The sequence below is a fragment of the Miscanthus floridulus genome, chromosome 18, assembly GCF_019320115.1.
Source record: "Miscanthus floridulus cultivar M001 chromosome 18, ASM1932011v1, whole genome shotgun sequence".
Lineage (NCBI taxonomy): Eukaryota > Viridiplantae > Streptophyta > Magnoliopsida > Poales > Poaceae > Miscanthus > Miscanthus floridulus.
Window position 1 is genome coordinate 122,478,403 of NC_089597.1, and position 26,669 is coordinate 122,505,071.

Below are 26,669 nucleotides of genomic sequence, written 5' to 3' on the forward strand. Positions count from 1 at the left end.
AACTGCTATCTCAGAACGAAGCAAGTGCACAACTGGATACATCGGAGTAGGAAGCGGCGGCAGCGCCACTCCAACACCGGCAGCCTAGCTAGGTGCGCACGGGCAGGCCAAACGCCTCGGGCTCAGTCGCTCAGAAGCACAAGTCCGGCTGGTGGGTGGGCACGTTGATCGCGGCGTCGTTGGCTATTCTATCCGGTTGTCAAGTAAACTAACGCTGTTATTGCACGAAGACCGACATATGCTTGCCGGCCTCGGTGTTGCTGGATCTGACATGTTTAAATCAAACTAATGTCATCCTTCCCTCCGGATTCCAAGGGGTGTCACATGCTGAACTCGGTTGGTGTGGTCTGTACATCAGCACTTCCACTACTGAAATCTGAAGGTTAAGTTGTTCAGGTATTCATCCCTGCTCCTCAGTCAGAATCTCATTTCCTCTACTGATGCGTGGTTTCATGACAACTAATTAATCGCCCTTGCTCTTCAATCTTCATTTTCTGTGTATGAAGCAGGACTCTAACTCCGTTAGCTCAAGGCAGATCTATGTTATGGATCTCCCTTTTTAACTCTGGATCACAGTTGACTCGTCCGGCAGAAAACAAAGACGACCTCAAGTCTTTGCTTGCCTGCCATTTCAATCCTCATCTCCGGCAAGGAGAAGAACCTTTCCTCAGACCGCCCATGGGAGGACTACTACCGCGCTTTAAATCGCCAGGTTCCTGGTACGTGCGTTACAGTATAACCATCATTTTCCTTTTTGTTTCTGGCAACCAAACCTTAATTACAACGTTTGCTTCGTGCCTTGCTTGCCTGATGTTTCTGCAATCAACTCAGTTCCATTATTCCCTGTGGCATGTTTTGACACAGAAGACATGGAGCTACAACGAATATGATGCTCCAGCTGCAAAGTTATGCTTGAGCCTTGACCGCTGCATGCTGCTCTCATAACTGAAAGGAGACGACAAGACACAATTAGTTGTTTCATACTTCTAGTTCTTTGCTACACTCTGCTGCAAATAGGCCCTGTATTTCTCTCTCATAAATCAAGGTACTACTAGCTAGTATTTAGTCTTTCATACGTACTCTGCTTCCTTTTTGCAACTATCAAAACATGAAACCTTGTTTTGCATTTATGAATTCCAACAATGATTAGAGAATGTCTTGTGGCACAAAACAAAATATAAATCGGTATAAGTGTAACAACCTGATGGATGTTTTTCTTTTTCTCTGCAGTCGCTAGATTGCCGGACACTCGCTATGGCTGAGGTTATTTTATCACACTTCGCAACCTCTATTCTCGAGAAGGTCTCATCCTTTGCCACCGAATGCGCGGTTAATGAGATCAAGTCAACCAGGAACGTCAAGAAAGAAATAGGAAAGTTGGAAAGCTCACTGAGATCTATTTGTGCTGTTCTTCAAGATGCCGAGGGAAGGCAGTCCAGTTCTCATGCCCTCCAAGAGTGGCTGGACAATTTGAAGGATGCAATATATGACATAGATGATGTTTTGGATGATGTAGCTACCAGAGATCTGGAGCAGAAAGTACATAAAGGTTTCGTTGCTCAACTTCAACATCTACTAGTTTATCCCTTTGAACTGAGTCATAGAATAAAAGAAGTTCGTGATAAACTCGAAGAAATAGCGGCCAACAAAACACAGTTTGGATTAGCTGAAAAGCTAATTGATTTCCCAGCAACCAAAAGTAGTAGGGAAACGCACTCCATCATTGAACCAAACATTATTGGGAGAGGTGGTGCTAAAGATGAGATAGTTGAAAGGATTCTAGCCGCTGCAGACTCCACGAGTCCTTTGTCTATACTTCCCATTGTTGGTTTAGGAGGCATTGGGAAGACTGCATTGGCCAAACTAATTTACAATGATGTGAAGATTACCGACAAATTTGACATGAAGTTATGGGCATGTGTCTCTGATGTATATGATCTCAAGAAGATCTTGGATGACATAATACAATCATCTTCTGGTGCAAGCCACAAAGAACTAAACCTTGAGGCGCTACAGTGTATGTTGCGTGGGATTTTACATGAAAAGAGATATTTTCTTGTGCTAGATGATATGTGGAATGAAGAAGTGAGTGAATGGGAAGACTTGAGAAGCCTTCTATGTAGTGGTCGTAATGGAAGTGTAATTGTAGTAACCACACGTGGTTCAAATGTTGCATCAGTGGTGAAGACACTGGAGCCATATGAAGTAGCAAAGCTACCACAAGAAGAGTGCACAGAAGTATTTTTCCGATATGCATTCAAAGGTGACGAAAAAAGGGATGCTAAGTTGTTAAAAATTGGACACTCAATTGTTGAGAAATGCTATGGTGTCCCTTTGGTTGCAAAGACATTGGGTTCCCAGTTGTTAAGCAGTCGAGATGTTGGAGAGTGGCATCGCATCAACGAATTGAAATTATGGAATGTGAAGCAAGATAACGTTGGAATTTTGGCAGCACTAAAACTAAGTTATGATGCACTACCACCCCATCTACGGGCATGTTTTGCTTCCTTGTCCACTTTTCCAAAAGACGACAAACTTTTTACAGAAGGTCTTGTTATGTTCTGGATGGCATTAGGATTGTTGGACGGAGGAAAGGAAAGCAATGACATTATCAGTTTGGCCAAGAATACTGTCATGAACTTTTAGGAAGATCACTTTTACAAGATCAGTTTATTGTTTTTGACACTACTATACAGTATTGTAAAATGCATGATCTTATTCATGACCTTTCAATAAAAGTGTCCCAAAAGGAACATACATTTGTCAGTTGTGAAAAATTTGATGTCTCTGAGAGGATTAGACACCTAGTGTGGGACAACCAAGACTTCTCAATGGAGATGAAATTTCCTAAGCAGCTAAAAAAGGCCTGTAGGGCGAGGACATTTATAAGCAGATACAATTATGGCATTGTGAGTAAAGCCTTTCTTGAAGACCTTTTATCAACTTTCAAGCACCTTCGTGTCTTAGTTTTTTCTGGAGCTGGATTTGAAGAGCTGCCAAGTTCGATTGGAAATTTAAGGCACCTAAGGTATCTAGATCTACAATGGAATAGAGAAATCAAATACCTACCAAATTCTTTATGCAAATTAGTGAATCTACAAACACTCCGTGTTGTTATGTGTGACCAACTAGTGGAGCTACCAAGAGACGTGCATGGACTTGTTAACCTGACGTTTCTCTTCTTGACTTCAAAGCAGAAACATTTGTTAAAAGATGGGTTTTGTGGTTGGCCTTCCCTGTCAGTTCTACAATTGAACAACTGCCTTGAGCTAGCATCATTGACAGAGGGACTTGGCAGCTTGGCTTCCCTCAGAGACCTACGCATCTTCAACTGTCCAAAGTTGGCTTCTCTTCCCTCTGCCATGAGTCAGCTCTCCGAACTCCAGAAGTTGGTTATTCATAATTGTGCAGAGCTTGATCTTATGAAACCAGAGGAAGCCTTTGACGGGCTTTGCCGCCTCCGTACGCTAGGCCTCGATTCTCTTCCAAAGTTGGTGGGATTTCCCGATAGCTTCAAATCTGCTGCTTCCTCTCTGGGATATATTTGGATCCACGATTGCAAAGGATTAGATAAGCTGCCAAGTTTCATCCAAGATTTCACTTCTCTTGAGAAAATTGTGATTCGTGACTGCCCTGCGTTGAGCAAGAGATGTGCCGGGGAGGATTATCATCTCATCCGCCACGTACGTGAGATATACACATTGATGGTAGAGTCTTCAAAAGGTATATTCTTTGTCTGCTCTGGTTTACTCCTTGATCAATTGTATTTACTGGTTGTTTTATTTATTCTACCAACCAAAAGGTCTTGCTGTATAAATCTTATCCCACACGTTTTTTCCCCACTGAGGATTCTAATAACTCCGACTCTTTTGGCTCATTGCATGCGCAGAACCACTTGAGTCACCAGCAACGACGTCCTAGGTACTGAACCGTGACTAAAAGGAGCTGCTAAGCACCAACGCTGCGAGCTCTTCGCCTATTATCGTATTATTCGTATATCGCTGTAGCAGCATCCTGTTTAGTGCTTCCGATGATTGTGGTCTTCTCGTCAAGTGATCGTGATACACTTGCATTTTGTGATATATAAATAATTATAATAAGCTGGACACAGCTACTTAAAATGTAACGTTAGTGCCACATTTCGTTGTACATACATGGTTGAATTTCTATGTTTGCTGAACAATTGTGCAAGTGGACAATTATTAGCAAATGTGTTGAGCTTGCGGACCTCATGATTGGTTTCGCTTGGTTACATGCTAGGCTTAAAATATTATTATCCATGCATGTTAAGATTTTGTTGATTCACTGATCCTGGTGAGGCGTGGTTTATTTGCTCTTGTGGCCGGCGAGCACCTCGGGGCTCAGCCTCGGGCGGCACAGGGGCTGTTGGCGGTGCGCGTGCTGCGGGCGCTGGCCAGGCCCATTCTCCGATCCATCGGCGACAAACATGTGTCGTAAATATGTCTAGTGCGTGACCATCTGTTCACCTCGCTCGTGTAGTCGTGTTAACGGTGTCAGATAACTTCAAGTCTTCGTCAACAGGACATGCCTGTTTGTTCACAAGTGACGACCAAATGCTACCACGTTGGTGTCGTGCGATTTGTTCACGTGCTCTGTCTGTGCGGAAATCCTATGTATCGCCCGCAAGGGAGAAAAAAGCTTGTGTATCCTCAACGGTTAGACGTTACTGATTCATTCGAATGTTTGTGCTACTGGTCTTGCTGATTCCTCCTATAAATGGGTCTCCAATGAAAATGCGAGTGGACCTGAGATGGGCTGGGTCCAGGAAGCATACGAGCTGAAATTCGTCTAGTTTTAGGCCTTATTAGGTTGAGCCGTGGATTTAAAAAAAGCTGCCATGAGCTATGGGCTGTGAAAAAGCTACTGTGAGCCAGTGTTATCCTAAACGCTAAACGGTAAACAGTCGGTCACCTACCGTTTAGCCCATTATTCAGGCAAAACGGGTCTTTAAACGGAAAAACGGCCGTTTAAACGGTCAAAACAACCGATTAAATGGAAACGGTGTACCACCATGTAGCGTTTAAACGGTGTGTAAACGGGCTAAACGGCCGTTTAGGCGAACAGTACTGTGAGCTGAGAGCTATAGAAAAAGCTGAAAATCGTTTAGTTAGAGGAGCTGTGAAACTGTAGGCTGTAAAAGAAATGTCTATGATGCCCCTAAAGGCCTGAGAGACTATTTATATGCAAATTGCTCGTAAATAACTGTTGCACTCACTTATTCGCATGTAAATAATTATTTTGGAAAGGAAAAATTAATTTATTCTAAGGTTTTTACCATTCAAAGTGATATAGTCCACATAAATAGAACCAAAAGATAAGGGCTCATTCAATTATGTCATCTCTGAACATAACTATCCTCTTCTCGCACTAACCAAAGCATCAGCTATTCTACTACGAATGGTATTCATGGTATCCTCATTCTCCACATCTTCACTCTCATCTCCCTGTGTTTGTGTTGTGCCACTTGTCTCTTGTACCAAGTATTCCTCATTAGCATCACATCTCTCAAACTCCTTATCACGTAAATTGCTGTCACGGATAAAATTATGCAATGCCAAACAAGCAATGATGATATGCTTATGAGTACGAGTTGAGAAACTTGGTATGCCCTTCAAAATACGCCACTTCTCCTTCAATACTCCGAAAGACCGCTCAATGACATTTCGAAGGGATGAATACAAGAAATTGAACACCTCATACTTCCCTTGGGGTGGTCTAGAACGATTATGAAATTCTGGTATATGGTATGTGCTTCCTTTGAAAGGGGCCAGATACCCTATTCGGTTTGAAAAACCAGAGTCCACGAGATAATATTTTCCTATAAAATCAAATCAGTATAAGAAAATAATAATACAAGTACTTTACTGCTACCTTAGCAAGGATATGTTTATACCTTTAGGAGGCACGGGAAATGAAGGAAAATTTGCCAATGCATGATTGAGGATACGTGTGTCATGTGCACATCCGGGCCAACCAGCAACCGCAAAGATAAACCTCATGTCAAAGTCACAAACAGCCACTACATTCTGAGATGTATATCCATGACGGCATGTGTAATTAACCATATCCTCGGCTAGCACAACCACTAGAACATGTGAACCGTCTATTGCTCCAATAACGCCTTTGAAGTAAGGCCAGAAACATTCATCTTTGATTCTTTCATGTTATGTAGAAAAACTAGCATCTCTCGGCTTAAATATTGTCCTTAGCTAACTTGCGCAAACACTTAAGTACCTCGTGAAACTTAGTGTGAACTGTCCACAGTGACTGTGTGAAGCAATTTTCAGATTGTGAAAATGATTGTGGGCCTCCGACAATCCACAAGAACATTGCCAATGACTCCATGGATGAAACACTGTTAGTGGAGGTCAAACCGTAGGTAGATACTAGCAACTCATGTAGTGCTGTGAAGACTTTAGTGCTCATTCGAAACATCTTATAGAAGTACCTTGGACAAGCAAAGCACCTCATCACCCATTGAATTCCAGTTTCTGGTGTTTTTCTATACTCACTTTTGTCGAAATAACGCTTAGTGTATTGTGCACCCATTTGACCAATAACAGCAGCATGCTGGGAAAGCTCAGCTAGGAGCACTAGTCCCTTCTGTCCTTCTTTGGCTACACCTTCCGAGTTGTCATCCATCTACAAAGGATATTAAAATTTATTAATTCAATTGACCTAGGATACATCAGTATATACACAAGGATATAATCTAACACAAGAAAATAATCTGACACAAGAAAATAATCTCACATAAGGATATAATCTGGCACAAAGAAATAATCTCACACAAAGAAATAATCTCACAAATAGTCTCAGCACAAGCAAATAGTTTGTTACAGCCATACAACTAATAGTTCTCACAATAGAAAGTAAAATTGGTTAACACTATAGCAATAGAAATAAAAATTGGTTCACTATCGCCTCATCATCTCCTTTTCAACAAGCTCCCTCTCAATCACATCTAGCCTTTCTTTATTTGTTTTGATATGGCTGAAGACCTCTCTAAATTCAGGCTTCATGATTAGCATGGTGGCAGTGTGCATTAGAGCAGTTTCTTCTTCCACCCCACACTCTTCGACCATCGTCATAGCCTCTCCAATAGTGGGGACTAAATTAGTTGGAGGAGCTGATGATGCAGATACATTTGAGGAGATCTTGTCAGTTGCACTTTCTATCTTCAAACATGTGTTTTTGTACATGCGAAAAATGGACTATTCTCTTCTTTGTCTTCAGTACAAGAGCTCTTGCGTTTCTTTTTCCCTGGTTTCTTCAAGACGGCTAGCTTGACATTATCATTATATGGAGGTTTTGGTACCTCGGCCATGTCCTCATCACTTGCCTCATCAGAGGATATATCTCCAGGACAGGATGCAGTGGCCCCAGTCATATGAGCCTTGCTAAAAATTAGATCAAGATCATCAAGGTACTTCGGTCCTTGTTTTTTGAACCTCACATGGTTGCATTTTAGTCCTTTCTCACGGTTATCGCATCTCTGAAATTGAATGAAAAATTTTAGCAAGACACACCATATCAATAGTGAGAGTTCAGTTCTTACAGCAAGGTGTTCAGTCCACCATTCCTGAGGGCAATCAACAATTCCCTTTGCCGCGACCCATCTAAGTCCGGTGGCATAATTCTTGAACTCCGTGAACCATCCATATTCCTTTTTTATGTTGTCTAATTTGTTCTTCAACTGTATCTTTGTTTGCTTGTCACCGGTTCTTTCTTTAAACTTAGATACAAGATTTTTCCAACCAGTACTAGTGAAAAGTCCCAAGGGCCTATTCCCAGCTTCTATCTCCCCTTTGCAGATATCAATCAAATGCTTCAAAAAGAAATCACTCCAATCTGCCTTGTCACCCATTCTTGAATCAAACAAAGCAATTTTTTCAAACTTTCTAAATTACCATAATACCATGCCATCATTTTTAACATACACAAAACACACTGTACTGAATAAATAACATGCATCGAACCAGATTGAGGTACCTACGTTGCAGATCCGGTCATTGGAGGTGTAGATCGATGAAGCTGAGGCCATTGAAAGGGGCGCCGACCGTAGGTGCTGCGGCTGGGCGCGGTTCACTCGCGAGCTGGGCAGGGCCGAACCAGAGCGGAGAGGAGCGAAGAGGACCAATCCCGCGCCGCAGCAGAGAGGAGGGACAGGGCGGGGCTGGCGACTCCGGTGGCCGGCGAGGAGCTGGACAGGGCCGATGAGGAGTTGGACAGGGCCGGCGAGCACCCGACGGCAGGGGTTCGCGCTGGACTAGAGAGGCCAGGACGGGGCGGGGCCGGTGATTCTCGGCAGCAGAGAGGACTGGGACGGCGCTGGAGGAGGCCAGGGCACGGCCGACGAGATGCGCCGCCGCCAAACCCTAGCTCCGCCTAGGCGTTGCCACTTGCGGACGGACGGGCTCGGAGTCACGCGGAAGGGAAGAGAAGTGAAAAGAACGACACATTTTCTTCATAACCGATGGCAGTGCGAGTAATTTCGTTGAAAGTGACCCTCCCCACAGCCGGTGAAAGCAGCCTCATCCTAGCTGTAAAAATTGAACTACGTAAAAGCTGGCTTTTCCAAAAGCTATTGGGCCAGCAGGTGCCCTTTGGTTAGCTTTTGGGCTTTTGAAGCCAAAAGCTAAACCAAACACCCCCTTAGTTTCGCCTTGCTCTGTTCCTCCTCTACTGGTCGTCCTCTACCTCCTTGTTCTCCTTGATTGACGGCTAAGCACGCGCTGATGTATCACTGATGTTTACCTCACCATTAAACTATACATCGAGTTTCTTGTCATTTAGAGCGGCGAAAGGCCACTGATATTGCAGAAATGATTCTTTTTTTCCCTGTAACGTCATACCTTACAAGTTATAGGCTCATAGCCCAAGCAGCCTCCTATATTGTACTTGTTGAAAGATCAGTCCCAACTGCTGTGCTGACCTGGCTTGCTGAAGTTGTTGCCATTTTAGAAATAAACTTGTCGCCATTAGCACTAAGAATCAAAGGCGATCTTAGCAGCTCGTATATTTTATTCGGAATATGTATTCCAACTCTCCAATGACTCGGCCGGCAAAAGTCGATCATCACTCGTGCCACCTACTCCGAAAACAAGGACGACCTCCAGTAGTCAAGTCGTCTCTTGCATTATCGGCATTTCAATCCTAACCTCCGGCAGGAAGAAGAAGCCGCAAGAATTGCGTTTCCTCATACTGCTCAGGAGAGTACTGCTACACTGCAGCTCTCAATCGCCAACAATTCTCTGGTATGTGCGTGACAGTTCAACCTTGATATTCCTTTAATCTTTTTTTATTTATTTCAGACGATCCAACCATAATTACAACGTTGCTTTGTGGCTTGCCTGTTTGATTTTTGTGCAATCAATTCAGTTCCCTTCCCCGTCAAGCATGTGAAACAAAAGATAAGGAGCATTTATACCATGAATATGATGCCAACTTGTGATCTCCAGTCACGAAGTTATGCTTGAGCCTTGGCCACTGCGTCTGCATGCTACTCTCCTAGTCTAAATTAGAAGACATGGCACCACTAGTGGTTTCATACTCCTCCTAGTTCTTTGCTACGATCTACTGCAAATAGACCCTGTATTCTTCTTCAGTAAATCAAGTTACTAGTAGTATTTAATCTTCCATACATACTTTGTTTTCTTTCTGAAATTATCCAAGCATGAAATACCTTGTTTTGAATTTATCATTTCCACAAAGGACAAAATACAAATATTTGTAAGTGTAACAACCTGATGAATGTATTTTTGCTTCTGCAGTGGCTAGATTGCCGGACACTCGCTATGGCTGAGGTTATTTTATCACACTTCGCAACCTCTATTCTCGAGAAGGTCTCATCCTTTGCCACCGAATGCGCGGTTAATGAGATCAAGTCAACCAGGAACGTCAAGAAAGAAATAGGAAAGATGGAAAGCTCACTGAGATCTATTTGTGCTCTTCTTCAAGATGCCGAGGGAAGGCAGTCCAGTTCTCATACCCTCCATGAGTGGCTGGACAATTTGAAGGATGCAATATATGACATAGATGATGTTTTGGATGTTGTACCTACCAGAGATCTGGAGCAGAAAGTACATAAAGGTTTCCTTGCTCAACTTCAACATCTACTAGTTTATCCCTTTGAACTGAGTCATAGAATAAAAGAAGTTCGTGATAAACTCGAAGAAACAGCGGCCAACAAAACACAGTTTGGATTAACTGAGCAACCAACTCAAAACCTGGTGACCAGCAGTAGTAGTAGCAGGGAAACATACTCCTTTATCAATGAACCAGACATTGTTGGGAGAGATGGAGCTAAAAATGAGATCATCGCTAGGATTCTAACCGCCGCAGACTCCACTAGTCATTTGTCTATACTTCCTATTGTCGGTTTAGGAGGCATTGGAAAGACTGCATTGGCCAAGTTAATTTACAATGACATGCATATCACTAATAAGTTTGAAATGAAATTATGGGCATGTGTCTCAGATATATTTGATCTTAAGAAGGTATTGGAGGACATAGTGGAATCAGGTACCGGTGAAAGCAATAAACACCTAAAATTACAGGCAGTTCAGAAAAAATTATGTGCCCTTTTGCAGGAAAAGAGATATTTTCTTGTTCTAGATGATGTGTGGACTAATAAACCTAGTGATTGGAATGAGTTGAGAAGCTTGTTATCCAGTGGTGGAAGTGGAAGTGTGATTATAGTTACCACACGCAGTATAGATGTTGCTTTGGTGGTAAGTACATTAGAACCGTATGATGTCACGGAACTACCACATGATAAGTGCATGCAAGTATTTATTCAGTATGCATTCAGAGAAAAGGAAGTCAAAGATCCAGAGTTGCTAAAAAATGGAGAATCAATTGTGAAAAAATGTTGTGGTGTTCCTTTGGCAGGAAAGACATTGGGCTCTCTGTTGTTTAATTGTCGAAGTGTTAAAGAATGGAGATGCATATTGGAAGACAATTTGTGGAATGTTTTGGATGGCACTAGGGTTGCTGCATGGAGGAGAGGAAAGGAATGACGTGATGTCTATTGGAGAAAAATACTTTCATGAACTTTTAGGAAGGTCACTCTTACAAGATCAGTTTATGATTTTTAACAATATTATACAACATTGTAAAATGCATGACCTTATTCATGATCTTTCAATAAAAGTGTCCCAAAAGGAACATACAATTGTTAGTTGTGAAAAACATGATGTCTAGACACTTAGTGTGGGACTGCCAAGATTTCTCAATGGAGATGAAATCACCAAAGCAGCTAAAAAGGGCCGGTAGGGCGAGGACATTTATAAGCATAGACAATTATGGCACTGTGAGTAAAACCTTTCTTGAAGACCTGTTATCAACTTTCAAACACCATCATGTCCTAGTTTTTTCTCATGCTGGATTTGAAGAGCTACCAAGTTCGATTGGAAATTTAAGGCACCTAAGATACCTAGATCTAAAATGACATAAAAAAATTAAATTCCTACCAAATTCTTTATGCAACCTGGTGAATCTACAAACACTCCATCTTGCTAGGTGTGACCAACTAGTGGAGCTACCCAGAGATGTGCATGGACTGGTCAATCTGATGTTTCTCTTCCTGACTTCAAAGCAGAGACATTTCTTAAAACATGGGTTTTGTGGTTGGCCATCTCTGTCAGATCTACAATTGAAGAACTGCCTTGAGCTAACATCATTGACAGAGGGGCTTGGCAGTCTGGCTGCCCTCAAAGAGCTACGCATCTTCAATTGTCCAATGTTGGCTTCTCTTCCTTCTGCCATTAGACAACTCTCCAAACTCCAAAAGTTGGTTATAAATAATTGTGCAGAGCTTGATCTGATGGAACCAAAGGAAGCCATGAGTGGGCTATGCTCCCTTCGTTCACTCAATCTTGTCTCTCTTCCAAAGTTGGTGGGATTTCCAGAGAGCTTCAATTCTGCTGCATCCTCTCTTGAATATGTTTGCATTGACGATTGCAAAGGATTGGAGAGGCTGCCAAGTGTAGTCAAAGACTTCACTTCTCTTAAGAGAATCATCATTCGTTACTCCCCTGCATTGAGTAGGAGATTCACGGTGGGTTCCAGAGAGGATTATCATCTCATGAGCCATGTCCCTGAGATATGGATTGATGAGGTGTTGTTGGAAAGGTATAACTATTGATTGTGGTTTACTTGCCGGTTAAAACAAAATTGTTACTTTTGTTTTGCTTGCACCAATAAAAAATAGTACTGGTTTATCTTACTCTGTTTCTTGTCTACTACTAGTATGCACAGGAATAGTTGAGGAACCCGGCAAGCTGGCTGATCCTGAATCGTGGCAGGAAGTTGTATGTTAGTTTTACCTGCGTAGTTGGTTGTTCTTTCTGGGCACCATGCATATATGTTTGTGGTCTCTCGTTTTATGTGGTCGCGACAATGCCAGTAGCAGTGTTCGTCATCTGAATAATAAGCTGGCAGAGTGGCAGGTGACTTGAAGTGTAATGTAACTTGCATATTTATTCCTTCCGTGGGTTGAAACGTGGTGAGCAGAGCCCACAGCCTACAGAGTTCCGTACGTTTAAATTTTGCTTGGTTCTGTGAAGTTATTACAACTATAGTGATCTGTCGTGACATCTCGTGACTTGGTCTTCTGGCTTTGTCTTCCTCTGTTGTTCCTGTCTATCTGCTCTTCCACCCTGACGTTGGCTCCATCCTTTGTGACAAAGTCTTTGCCCCTCCGGGCTCCATCAGTCCGGTGAAGGTGACGAAGGGAGGAGCCGGTGAGATGGCCGGTTTGGGTTCAATGCAGTAGCTGGGACGGTGTGGGGATGCTGATCAAGTTGACTGGAGTGGCGTAAGCATGTAGACGAGATGGTATATTGCCAACATTAAAACTAGGCTTTGATGCACTTCCACCCCATCTACGGGCCTGTTTCGCTTCCTTATCCTCTTTTCCCAAGGATTCTGAACTTTTTAAATATATTCTTATTATGTTTTGGATGGCACTTGGGTTGCTGCATAGTGCAGAGGAAAGCAATGACCTGATGTCTACTGGAGAAAGATACTTCCATGAACTATTAGGAAGATCCCTTTTAGAAGATCATTATATAGTTTTTGATGGAACTATTTCAAGATGCAAAATGCATGATCTAATTTATGATCTTTCAATAGAAGTGTCCAAAAAAGGAAAGGACTAGACACCTAGTGTGGGACCACGAACACTTCACAATGCAGATGAAATTCCCTGGCCAGATAAAAAGGGCCTGCAGGGCAAGGACGTTTCTAAGTAAATTCAGTTATGGCATTGTGAGTAAATCTTTTCTTGAAGACCTTTTTCAACATTCAGGCACCTTTGTGTCCTAGTTTTTAACCATGTTGAATTTGAGGAGCAGCCAAATTCGATGGAAAATTTAAGGCACCTAAGGTACCTAGATCTACAATGGAATATCAAAATCAAATACCTACCAAATTCTTTATGAAAGCTGGTGAATCTACAAACGCTGTTGCTTGCTCGATGTCACCAACTAGTGGAGCTACCAAGAGATGTGCATGGACTTGTCAATCTGACATTGCTCTTGCTAACTTCAAAGCAGAAACATTTGTTAAGACATGGGTTTTGTGGTTGGCCTTCGCTAGCACATCGACATTTGAGAGGCTGCCTTGAGCTAACATCATTGACAGAGGGACTTGGCAGCCTATCTGCCCTCAAAGAGCTACGCATCTTCAACTGTTCAAAGTTGGCTTCTCTTCCCTCGGCTATGAGGCAACTCTCCAAACTCCAGTGGTTGGTTATTAATAACTGTGCAGAGATTGATCTGATGGAACCAAAGGAAGACATGAGCGGGCTGTGCTTCCTTCGTATACTCGGTTTTGTTGCTCTTCTAAAGTTGGTGGGATTTCCAGAGAGCTTCAAATCTGCCGCATCCTCTCTCGAATATGTTTTTATTGGCGATTGCAAAGGATTGGAGACGCTGCCAAGTGTACTCCAAGACTTCACTTCTATTAAGAGAATCATCATTCGTGACTCCCCTGCGTTGAGCAGGAGATGCGCGGTGGGTTCTGGGGAGGATTATCATCTCATCTGCCACGTCCTTGAGATAGAGATTGATGGAGTGTGGTTGAAAAGGTACAATTATCGGCTGTGGTGTACTTGCCGATTAATAGAAATTCACGTTATTTTTTGCTTACACCAACTATTATGCACAGGAACAGGGGAACCTAGCAAGCTTGCTGATCCCGAATCATGGCAGGACGGTGAGCTCTCAGCTAAGCGCACACGCTTCCTGGTGTTGCAAGTTCGCTATTGTGTTTTTTTTTTACTTGCGTAGTTGGTTGTTCTTTCCGGGCACTATGCATTATGGGCTTGTTTGGATCAGACCCTGGACTACTTTTGCCTGGATTTGCAGCTGCCTGGAGTCTGTCTGTGAGGTGTTTGGTTGGAGCCCTCAAATGATGACTGGACCAGGCAAGGGCAACGTGAGCCAGGCGACCGAATTCGACTGCCTGGGTACTGACGCGGTTGCCTGGCATGGAAACAACGATCAAGGTAAAAGGGAACCATATCATATTACCGTGTAGTTTTTGTTTTGTATATTTTATATTTTCTATATTCTTTATCCCTTTCGTTGATCATGTTCACGCTAAATTAGCAGTGTGAGCAGTGTCAATTATCTTCCTTTCTCATGTGTTTTTTCTTGTGATGTTTTTTAATAGCTAGCAAATCTATTAAATTTATTTACAATTTGAAATATATTATTAATTGAGAAAATATGTGGATCATTTTTATTTATTTATTGTTTATACATTATAACATTAATGTATGTTTTAAAGATGGTATTATATCTTTATTAGTCTATCCAGGCACAGGCTTCCAACCAAACAGACCTTCTTCAGACTTGGCTGGCCAGGCAAAAATCATCAACTTTTCAGGCAACTCTCATGCAACACTTTTTGCCAGGCAAGTTCTCCAGGTCTCCAACCAAACATGCCCTATATGTTCGTGGTCTTGTGGTTACGTGGTCATGACAATGGCAGTAGCAGTTTGCCACCTAAATAATAAGCTGGACACAGTCGGCTTGAAGTGTAATGTAACTTGCACATTTACTTGTTACGTGAGTTGTTGCAAATGTAAAATCAACCGATTAGCAAACTTGGTGAGCCTACGCACCTCTGTACGTTAGCTTTTGCTTTGTTATTATGTCAAGCTATTAAAACTATAGTGACCTGTCGTGACATCTCGTGACTTGGTCTGCTGGCTTTGTCTTCCTGTGTTCTTCCTGTCTCTCTGCTCTTCCGCCCTGACCTTGGCTCCATCCTTTGTAACAAAGGCTTTGCCCCTCCGGGCTCCAGCGAAGGCGACGGAGCCTGGAGCTGGTGAGATGGTTTGGGTTCGACGCAGTAGCTGGGAGGGTGTGCGGTTGCTGATCAAGTGTTGACCGGAGTAGGCATATGCACATAGACGAATGATTGTTCATTTCGATGATACGAAAGTGTGGCCACTGCTGGCTGTGTTTAGTTCGCGAATTTTGGGAATTTGGCTACTGTAGCACTTTCGTTTTTATTTGGCAATTAGTGTTCAATCGTGGACTAATTAGGCTCAAAACGTTCGTCTCGCAATTTCTAACCAAACTGTGTAATTAGTTTTTTTTCGTCTACATTTAATGCTCCATGCACGTATCGTAAGATTCGATGTGATGGCTACTCTAGCACTTTTTAAAAATTTGGTTGGGAACTAAACAAGCGCTACACACAGATTGATGATTGCTCGAGAGACTCTTGTAGCTAGGAAGATGCATGTATGGAAGCACTGCTCAGGATCATTCAGTTGCAGGGTTCCATCAACTTCTACTGCTATCTCGAACGAAGCGCAACTGGATACATCGGAGTATATATATATATAGAAAGCGGCGGCAGCACCACTCCCACACCGGCAGCCTAGGCACAGGCGGGCAGGCCGTCGAACACCTCGCTCGGGCTCGTCAGGGCACGTACAACGCCGTCTCTTTCCCTGTCTCTGTGTTTCCAAAAAAACACCCTCGTTCGGCTTGGAGACGGTCACCCCGTCGCCTCGCACGGGCACGGCGGTGGCTTGGTCGACGAGTAATTAATCGATCTCAACATGTCACGCGACCGCGCTTCATCACTTCACTTGGCGTCTTTGGACGGCTCGTCCGTCCGCGAGCACTTTCGCCGCGGCGTCGTCGTCGTTGGCTATCGCACAGGGGCACTGGCCACTGGCTACGAGATGAATTAAGCCGACGTGTATATATAACCGGACAACCGGTTTGTTTCACATAACTAGCTAGCTTCAAGTCTTCAACAGGCCATGCACGCATGTTTTGTTGACCATTCAATGCCCAAAATCCAAAAAAAGTTCCTTTTTCTAAAAAAGATATCTCTACCTACTATCATGCACAGGGAGAGCTGAGAACCCGGCAGGACGCCATACTCCACCGATATGATGATGCAGTGAGCTCTTAGCTATCGCACACGCTTCCTATGGTGTCACTACTGTGTATTTTACTTGTGTAATTGATTGTTCTTTTAGGGCACCATGCATATATATGTTTGTGGTCTTCTTGTTATGTGGTCGTGACACTGGCAGTAGCACCACTCCCACACCGGCGACAACACCTCGATACGAAAGTGTGGCCACTACTAATACATACAGTTCGTAATCAAGAATAAGCTGGACACAGGTGGTTTGAAGTGTAATGTAACTTGCACATTTACAGTTGTTCAGTGGGCTGAACTATTTCAAATTGAATGAAGCACCACTACTTTTAGATGACGTATCTTTTGTATTGGGTGTTCCTATTTATAAATTGCTGTACTCTGAAGCATGAAGAGCAGTGCTTGAACTGGCCTGCTCCTCAATTTTCTGGGAGGAGTGTAAACATGTAATTTCTGCTCTTCACAGAAACAAGCAGGCAAACAGTTCGACTGAACATGTTCAGCTGGCACCTGGCGGAGCGAGATTACCAATTTACCACACGTGATCTATGCAACCTGCATGGCCTCTGGCATACTCCGCAGCTAGTTGCCTAGTACCTGCTGGGGAGATGTATCGGACATTCCGACGGCGGCTGTTGGTTGATGTCAACTTCTGAACCCATGCCATGCCACGATCCACACGCGTTGATCAAGGACTGTGACCGTACCCTTGGAATGCATGGATGGCCATCGCGTTCATTATGGGAGAAAGCAAAAGTGTTTGAGTAGGTGCACGCCGCGTGCTGCAAGGAGCTACTAGTAGCCGTGGATTCCGCCGCCGGCAGGCGGCCACGAGCGCGCTCGCCGTCGCCGATGTGTAGCCACGACGGCGCGATGGGAACTTGGAAACTCGATGAGTTTTGCTGCATGATCCCTGCTCATCAGTGTTCGTTTGATTGTTTCAGGAGAAGCGGTCGTACCATCAACGATTCAGCATCCAAGCCTGTTCGCGCGAGTTCGTGCCATGTCGATAGCAGATATTTGGGCTGCTGCGCTCGTTAACACTTGGTCTCCAATGCAATGGTTGTCTTTTCAACTGACCGGCTCCCCTCAAGCCGTCCGGCCGTCCCTATTAATATTTTGATGAAAACCGTCCCTATTACTATTAACTCCAGAAGACAAGTTGCTTGCTGGCGATATCTACACGCTCCTCCGTTTGTCCCTCCGACGACGGCGATATCTGACATGACCCTTTTTTTTTATAAAACAGGAGGGGATTTAACCCCAACTGGAATCTCTCCACCTAAAAAGTTCCTATGCTTATGGTCTGCTGCCCCGCTCGTAATAATCTCCAGAGTTAACTACCGACGATACTGAACCCCCCCCCCCCCCCCCCCCCCCCCTGGCGGCTCGCAGCCTGCCCCTAGATGCGGCCACGTTCGGATCGCCCACGTCCACGGCGCTCCTTTTCGACACCGTTATGCCCTCTGAGGGAAGCAAATGAACTCGGTCATCTCGGGGAGTCGTGGTTGTTCATCCTCCCAACACTACTACAAAACAAGGATATTGTATCACTTTCTTATAACATATTCATCAATGTGTTCTAGCGAAATTTTATAGTAACACAAAATAGTGTGTTACAGACTTCAGTTGTAACACAAAACATTTTTTTTATAAAAATGTGTTACTAACAATAATTACAGTAACACAAAATTAATGTTACAGGCAAAATGTTACAAAAGCGTACTATGTTGTAACACATAAATGGAACATATAAAATATGTTACAAATATATGTTCTGTAGTAACACAAAATAATGTTACAGTCCAAGTGTTAAAAAGAAACATATACATGTGGACCTTCCTATTCATAGGTGACACGAACATCGCACCTAGGTGTCATCAAGACTGTTAGGCAATCACGTCGTGGTCATCACATGAGAACTAAGTAGCAATGAGTAAGTGATTAAAAAAGTTAGTCCAATGCCAGAGTCTGTTGTCAATTTATTAGGCCAACTCAAGACACTCTAGATGCCAGATCACAAGAAGAACAAGTACAACAGAGAAGGAAAAAACTGAAAAACAAAAAAACAAAAATGTGTAAATAAATGTGCATAATATTGATATTTTTTATGTTGTTGCGCAAACCCACTAACCTACCACTATATAGGTTGCAATTGTTAGATACTTATTGCAACTATAATCCTTAGTTGATGCAATATCATGTTACTATTGCCACAGTTTTTTTGTGTTGCTATAGACTAATGTATTTGGTGGGCCTTTCTTTATCTAGGGCCCAACAACGTTAACACATACGCGAGCATCCCTTCTTTGCTCGATCGCCACAAGACACCTTTGTTCGGTGTCTAAGACTGTCTCCAATAACCGTTACCTAAAATACAAGACACATTTCATGTTTGGGTAGCGCTACAGGTAAAGGGTTCAATACCCATTTTTTGTCTTCTCCAACAACGAAACCCAAAAGAGAACCCTTTCTGCAAATGGGTCTCCAGGAGAGATGATACTCAGATTTGGGTTATACCTCTCCTGATACCTAAAATGGATCTTTCATATAGGTACTCTGTTGGAGGCTATAGATATTCTGTTGGAGACCCATTTTAGGTTTGGGTCTCCTGTTGGAGACAGCCTAAGGCCCAGCAACATTAGCACATACGTGAGCATCCCTTCTTCGCTGGATCACCAAGAGGCACCGTTGCAATTCTACCAATTTGGTTGCAATGGGTAGAACACCATTGCACATATGTTTTTATATTTTCCTTCGGTACAAACATATACGGCTACGGATTGTCTCGATTGCTATATGGCTACGGATTGTCTCGATTGCTATGGAACCAGTCAGGTGCGGATAATGTTGATAACAAATATCTCTTTAGATATCAAGTAAAACAACATGCATATGTATCACTTAAAGTAATCATTTGATCGCTCCAAAAAAGCCCAAATTCCAACTCAAAGTACTTAAAAGAAGCAGCACATGGCACAGACACATTTTTGGGCAGTCACAGTCACAGAACATAAATAGACCAGTCATATCATCATTAATTTATTTGCATTTCCTCAGGTTGGCTCACCTCATTGTTCTAGTGGTGCTTAGCTTTCAAGTGGTTCCAAAACATGAAGGTGTCATGTTCAGTAGAGTATACATACAATGCAGTGACTAGTTAGGCACAACTAAAAAATCATAAGTAATATATATAATGCACGTGCACCCACACAATAGCAAAAATTCCATTAACAAGTTAACAGATATATCACATAGACTAAAGTACTTGCAACATACATAACATCAACATGGTCTTACTAAGCTGAACTAATACTACTTTACTAGCATTTTGATTCAGACTCTCAAAGCCATGAACTGCAGCAGCCAGTAAGCCATCCTGTCATGTCCAAAATGAGAACCATATCATAGTCAAATAACAAAAGTGATGCAGGACTCTGTCAGCAACTGGTTAGGAAGTTCATAGTGAAGTAGTACATGGTTAAGAAGAGGAAAACTCAGAGGAGCTATCTTTTTATAAAAAAGCACACCACGTTCTAGCTCCTTCCTGCACACACGCCATTCAAAAGGGAACACTCCATGTCACAAGAGGAATACATAGTGCAGGAATTTCTCTCTCTAGCAGTAGCACTACTTCTATGCATAATCCTACATGAGCACATCCAATTCAGAGCTGATTCTTGTAGCCACAACGCCCCAAAGAAGATAATTACCTACTCTGTTCCAAACCGGTCAAGCAATGCCAGGAGCATCATGGGAGGCAATTAATGTAAGCACTTCTTGCGTGGAAATCTGTTCAAAGTGAGGTAGGCAGGTTATCAGGGGTTCGCGTTCTCCGGTGCAGCCCTTCTCCATGCTGCATATGATGGGAGGCAATGTAAGCACCTATGCCTTCAGACATTACTTGCGGCTCAGACATTTCATCATCTAGCAGCTCCAACACAAGTTGATAGCACATAAAAAAATAAAGGCAATAAAACTGTTAAGTATTAAGTAGTAAGGATTATACAATACCATATGTACTATTTTTGTTAAAAGGATGGTCAAATGTGTGGAAATGATTTGATAGATTATATTCAAAGCATGCCTGATAAGAAATTTCTTTTTTTTTTCAATCCTCGGTTGAGGAAGCTAACAAATATGTGGACATGATTGATAGAATATATTCAAAGCTGAATATAATCAGTTTGATAAACATGCTTTGATTCTGCACTGCCACCTACTTATTCAGTGTCTTGTCAGTCATTGCTAGTGATAATTCGAGTACCAATAAAACTTCACTGGGTACTAATAATTCGAGTAGAACCTGTAGGCTGGAGTGGTGCATCCTGAGGAGGGAGGTTGTGCCTTGTCAAAGACTGGGAAGGAGAAAAAACAGAGTCCATCCATTGTTCATTCAGTTGAGCACATGGACTGAAAAATAGAGAACTTGAGAAAGAGTCAGGACCAAAAAATAACTAATGATGGTGATGAAGGACCGAAAACGACGACCAGGGGTCAATGGGAGCCTCAAATTTCTTTTGAAATATTTGGCCGCTGTCTCAAAATCAAACCCTAAAAGCAAACGCACGCAAGATCAATTTGTTCACAAGCCAACTGGTGGCTGGATACCTCCGGTGATGATCAAGAAGTACGGCGACAACCAACGAAAAAGAGCACGCGAAGAAACAAGTGAAAACAGCCAACTTTAGACGGGGGCGGACTGTCTGCGGATCAGAGCCGGACTGTCTGCAGTCCGAACCCCGGACAGTCTGGAGTCCAATCCCGGACTATCTGCCGTGCAAATCTTGAAAAACGACTGAGGAGAAACAGTTCTGGACTCGGCCGAAACTGGGAGTGCGGACTGTCTGGGCCAACAGGGGCGGACTGTACGCGGCCTGAAGAACGCGCAGATGCAGAACTGAAACGAGCAGAGGCAAATCAAGCGATAGCAGGCGAGCGGCTCCGGGCAGGGGCATACACCGCTTGGCTGAGCGGGATGGACGAGATGCTCGACGCCTGAGGCCTGCGGCTGAACGCTCGGCCACTGGTGAGTGCTCCCTGCCTGCTGGTGGTCACCGGAGACAATTCCAGTGGCTTGAATCAAGACCTGGTGCACCACGATGTCAAGCACAGGGCAGAACAGGAGGGAGAGAGGCTAGCTGCCAGCCACGAGCACCCACAGCAAGAACCGCTCAAGTGAGCTCGCTTGGTGCCTGAGCACTTAGCGCTGGTAGTGCTGCCGCTGGGCTGCTGGACAGCTGCTCCTGCTCGATACAGTCACAACACACTAACAGACAAGAAGCAAGAACGATCAGAAGAAAAAGGAGCCACCAAAAATCTGATGAAAACCAAGCTAAACCTCCATAAAACGCTCCCAAATTTTGCACAGATGCAATTCAACCTAGCACGAACCTATTCCCCAAAAATCATTGCCTGGGATTGACCCAAACTACAGGAAATTGAGATCGAACTCAAGAACGAAAAAAGAGGAAAAATTGGAAACACAATGAACAAATTTCATAGCTTCGATTTAGGAATCCCCAAGAACAACTGGAGGATCTGGAGGATTCGGGCCTCCATTCCCAATCCAAAATCACAGGTTTGTTACACAAATTTGGAATTTGTGAATCTCTCTCACAAGAAAACCTAAGGTAGGAAAAAACATAGGGATCGCTCGGTCTAGGGTTCAGATGCATGCAACATGAACTTGAATTTATTCGGATCAGATAGCATCATCAGATCAGGAGTTGATGACGACGCACCTTCAAGCAGCGATCCACGAGGGAGTGGCGGAGTCAGTCGAGAGTTTCAGCTCGATCTCCACCAGTCCACCTTGCCGAGCGCCAAACTGCCCGCTTCGCCTTGTGAGGAGGAATAAAAACGACAGAAAAAAAGTGGTCATCCGACTCCGCTTATATCCCCTTCTATTTCGGTAATGGGCGGTGGAAAATCTGTGTGCGAACAATTCCAGAAACTGGAGGAAAACAGTCCCCGCCAATAAAGAAATGGTAATTCGGTCACACTGTTTGATAGGTAATTTGAGTTAGATGGGTTTTTTGGAGGGAAGATTTGGTTTCGGTCATATTTTAGGAGGGAAGCTAAGATTCTTGTTTTAGGTGGAAATACATAGCATTTTTTACAAGAATAATGTACGGATCAAATTAACTTGGCCTGGGAGAAAACATTGCAAGCTAAATATAAGGATGTCCAAAACATATTCTAAAATAATTTTAAGAAAATCGAATTATTTCAATTTTCAGCATAATAAACTGACATATCCAAAACTGATTTCAATTATTTTTACCTATCTGATTCCAGATCTAAATTAAAAAAAATAGAATGGATATCCTATACGATCTATGTCTCTAGATAGAAGGTAAACGTGACTAATTATATTGATTTTGTAACATTAATAATGTATAAAGAAAAGGAAATTTAATTAATTTCTATATAACTAAGAAAACAATTTGACATTTCTAATTAAGTTAATATAACCAATGATAAATAATTAATTTCCCCACATATTATGCTAAACTGAGTTTAAATTAATTGTTTGAGGCCCTAAACGAATTCAAATAAAAAAGTTGTGAACTATAAAGTTTCATAACTTTTCGAGATATACAACTTTCATTTTACTAGTTCCTCCATCTGAGGTCGTTTACAATATTTGAATTTCATATTTAAGAAATTCAAATGTAGTTTTTCTTGACAAGATGATTTCAAATCAAAAGGTTGTCAACTATAAAGTTTCATAACTTTTCGAAATCTACAACTTTTGTTTTTGTTGTTTGTCTATCCGAGGTCGTTTAAAAATTTTAAATTTTAAATTTTTAGAAATTCAAACATAGTTTTCCTTTGACGAGATGATCTGAAATAAAAAAGTTGTGAACTACAAAGTTTCATAACTTTTTAAGATCTACAACTTTTATTTTGGTAGTTTCTCCATCCGAGGTCGTTTGAAAATTTTGAAATTCAAATTTGAGAAATTCAAACGTAGTTTTTTTTGGCAAAATGAATTCAAACGTAGTTCCTCCACTGTTTATGTAGTTTTTTTTTTTAAATAACTTTAGCAGTAGTAGTACTGCACTTCTGCTATTCATGGTTTCCTTTTTCGACCGAAATCTCCTGATATTTCTGATATATCCTTTTTATCCGTAGGTGTCGATAAGAAAATATCTATCTTTTTCGTACAAATTTTGTTTGAATTTATTTAAATTTACTTAAACTCAAATTAACTTTTATTTGAATTTGGTCCGATATTTCCGATATATCCTGTTTATCCTCTTTATCTATGACCCCCCATAAATTTTAATTTCCGAAAATGAAAACCTTGCTGCTATTTCATTAGAGTAGAGTGCCAAGTAACAGATTGTAGTGACTGAAAATACAAATAGAGATCGTTGGCACTTGCTGAAATACAAACTCTGACAAATGCTAATGACAGAAAATACAAGAAGCTAACATATGCTAGTGACCAAAAAATTCAAGAAGCTAACAGATTCTAGTGACTGAAAATACTGATAGATAGCACTTGAAAATAGTAAAATACAAAGAAGCTAACTGATGCTAGTGATGGAAAATACAAGAAGCTAACAGATGCTTGTGACCGAAAATTCATGTGTGATTAGAAGTGTTGTGCAGGTAAGAGATGTGATTAGAAGAGACGTCCTTGGGTCTAGAGTAGTAGAGTTTAAATTGTAGGTCATAGGGGATTGACAACTTCGGTGAACTTTACTGTAAAATGCTATTTGTAACTGCATATGAAAGGAATATGTAAACAATATGGGTCAAATTAAATTTGTGCCTTTGTACTGTCCCTCTACTGAACAACATATGGCTGTATATACTAAAAAAACGTTTATCTAGATTGTACTGCACTGTTCCAATGGGAACTTTTTACTGAGTTCCATGTCCTCTTTGTTCAAATACATTCCATGTTTAGCATCATGTCTTAAGATCGGGTGTTGGGAGAAGAGAAAGCTGGACAAGTGCACGGCATGGGATTGCTTCCAGTTCCTAAACAAGTTTATGGTCGAAGAACACACCATTTTAAGGACATTAATATAGTTTCACTAGATGGCTCATCATTTGATGTAGGGACTCACATGTTGGAGGAAATAAGGCAACTCAAAGAGCATTCTAGAATGCAAGACAAAGTTATTGAAGAACTAAAAAACAATCAAAGGCACCATGAGAACCAAGAAGCAACAATGGTAACAATGTACATTTTAATTTGTAACTTCGTATTGAAATGCATTACTCAAACTTTATTTCTTTTCCAGGAAAATTTTGCTAGGAGTGATCATAACAATTCTCAGAATCAAGCGGTGCTTTCTAAAAGAAAGGTATTTGCTCTATTTTTCATGTTTTGACCTAATTTAGTCTTTTGGCTTTAATATTGTTTCAAATTTTTAGAGAGTTCACTGTGTTGCACCCAACCAGAATGATGGATTCCTTGAACACAGGGATGAATTGGTAAAGTCACTTTCTTGTGAATTTAATACTATTTTATTCACAAAGGATTTTTTTATATTAACTCATGCTACTGTCTTTTTTATCTTTACTAGAATAAAGAAACATGTGTGATGACAGTCTGCTTTTATCCACCACAAGTAAAACAACAAAGAAACAAAAGGTATCTATGAACCACACTTTGCTGTATTTATAGAGGAATTTTTGTCTTAATATTTCATACTTCATTTTATATGTGTAAGGGTCATCATGGAGGGCCTAGAGAGACTATGACCATTGCACACCAGGAGGTGGCTCATGACAAGGTTACATGCAACAAGCGTCAAGCACCTAAACAACTTCATGTAATGAAGGTAGATGAACATAATACACTTTTTCTAATTGCATGATCTTGATGTACAACTAAGGGTTGTTGGTCACTAAGAGATTATGTCAAATTAATATAGGTTGGGTCCATGGTGCTACTAATGACTTCAAAATATCCTAATAAGGTTAATGTGGCCTATGCAACTCTCTTGAGCACTGATCCAGAAGCCATTGTTGGTGGAGTTAAGACAGGAAATCAATTCTACAAAGTGCGTATCGATCATGCTATAGCAAAAGATGAGCCATTAGTGAGGCCTAGGCCTGGGTGCAACAATATTGGTGATGCTCAAGCCAAAGGAGTCTCAATTGCTTGGCCTTCGATGTTTGTATGTTCAAACTAGCTTTCTTAACTTACATCATTGTACATATGTGGCCTAATTTGTAATCTTACAACTTACATTTTCTTTGCAGGTTCAAATGATTAATGATTGAATTCCTACATCGATGTGTACAAAGAATAATTGAAGAAGAAGCAATGGACTTTATGAATCCTAGCTAGTTCTTGATTTTTTCTTTCTAGTATGGACTATGTGTGTTTGCTCTCTAGAGCCATATCGTTATGTACAAATACTATGATTTAATCTGAACAAGCACTATGTTTGAAATCATCTCGTACTATATGTGGATCTTGTTATGATTATTGAAATTTGTGGTTTATGTGATTTTGCAATGTGTCATGTTTGTATGATTCTATAATAATCCGTGTACCACATATATAGGCGAAATAAATATTTTTCTAATCTAAATATGTTACAATAGATATAAACAAGTGTTACAAACCATGTGTTCCTTTGTTCCATATTGTGCTCTACTATAATGTAGAAGTGTTACTAGAACTAAAAAAAGTGTTACAGTAGACAATCACTATAACACTAGGCAAATGTTCCCATAGACAAGTAGATGTGTTACAATAAACCAGTCTATAGTAACATGGCCAATTGGAACACACACAAAAATGTGTTACTAAAAGAGCTAGTAACACTTTTTCCAACCTATTGTAACACAAGTTGGTGTTACTATATCCCTGCGCTGTAGTAGTGCAAGTCGCGCTCCTACGGTTGTCGGTGTTTCGAACCACCGGCTAGTAAATTTGTATCTGCGCGTCTGGTCCGGATGGTGTGCTCGGAGGAAACAAGGATTTATACTGGTTCGGGCGGAATGTCCCTACGTCCAGTCTACCGCTGCTCGTGTTACCTACACTAGTTTATAGTAGGGGTTACAAACAGGCGAGAGAGGAAGAAGGTCCCAAGTCTCTGATGAAAGGATCGAACAGAGTTGAGTCTTGTTGAGCTCGTTCTGCCATGTGTTCCTTCAGCCGTGTGCTCGTGGGGCGTCCCGCTTCCCCTTTTATAGGTGAAGGAGAAGGCGCAGGTTATAGAGAGAGAAAAAGAGAGGAAAGGGGAAAAGCG

General features: G+C 41.9%; 1 protein-coding gene, 1 long non-coding RNA gene and 2 pseudogenes across 3 annotated transcripts; 2 read left to right on the top strand and 2 right to left on the bottom strand.

The window, feature by feature from the left end:
* The first annotated feature begins 945 nt into the window (after positions 1 to 945).
* Positions 946 to 4,214, top strand: LOC136522763 (putative disease resistance protein RGA1; annotated as a pseudogene).
* Positions 4,215 to 6,938: 2,724 nt separating this feature from the next.
* On the bottom strand, positions 6,939 to 7,888 carry LOC136520220 (L10-interacting MYB domain-containing protein-like; annotated as a pseudogene).
* Positions 7,889 to 9,108: 1,220 nt separating this feature from the next.
* LOC136523135 (putative disease resistance protein RGA1) lies at positions 9,109 to 12,482 on the top strand. Its single transcript, XM_066516913.1, has 3 exons — positions 9,109 to 9,278; positions 9,795 to 12,156; positions 12,274 to 12,482. The coding sequence occupies exon 2, from the start codon at positions 9,819 to 9,821 to the stop codon at positions 11,040 to 11,042; it is 1,224 nt and encodes a 407-aa protein (XP_066373010.1). The 5' UTR covers positions 9,109 to 9,278; positions 9,795 to 9,818; the 3' UTR covers positions 11,043 to 12,156; positions 12,274 to 12,482.
* A 7,707-nt stretch (positions 12,483 to 20,189) lies between these two features.
* On the bottom strand, positions 20,190 to 22,384 carry LOC136522897 (uncharacterized). Of its 2 annotated transcripts, none has more exons than XR_010775998.1 (3): positions 22,185 to 22,380; positions 20,747 to 20,798; positions 20,190 to 20,296 (listed from the first exon to the last, which is right to left on the bottom strand). It is a non-coding gene; the product is annotated as an uncharacterized lncRNA (long non-coding RNA). The 2 variants fall into 2 exon arrangements; XR_010775999.1 differs by having other exon boundaries at positions 20,213 to 20,367; positions 22,185 to 22,384.
* Positions 22,385 to 26,669: the final 4,285 nt, after the last annotated feature.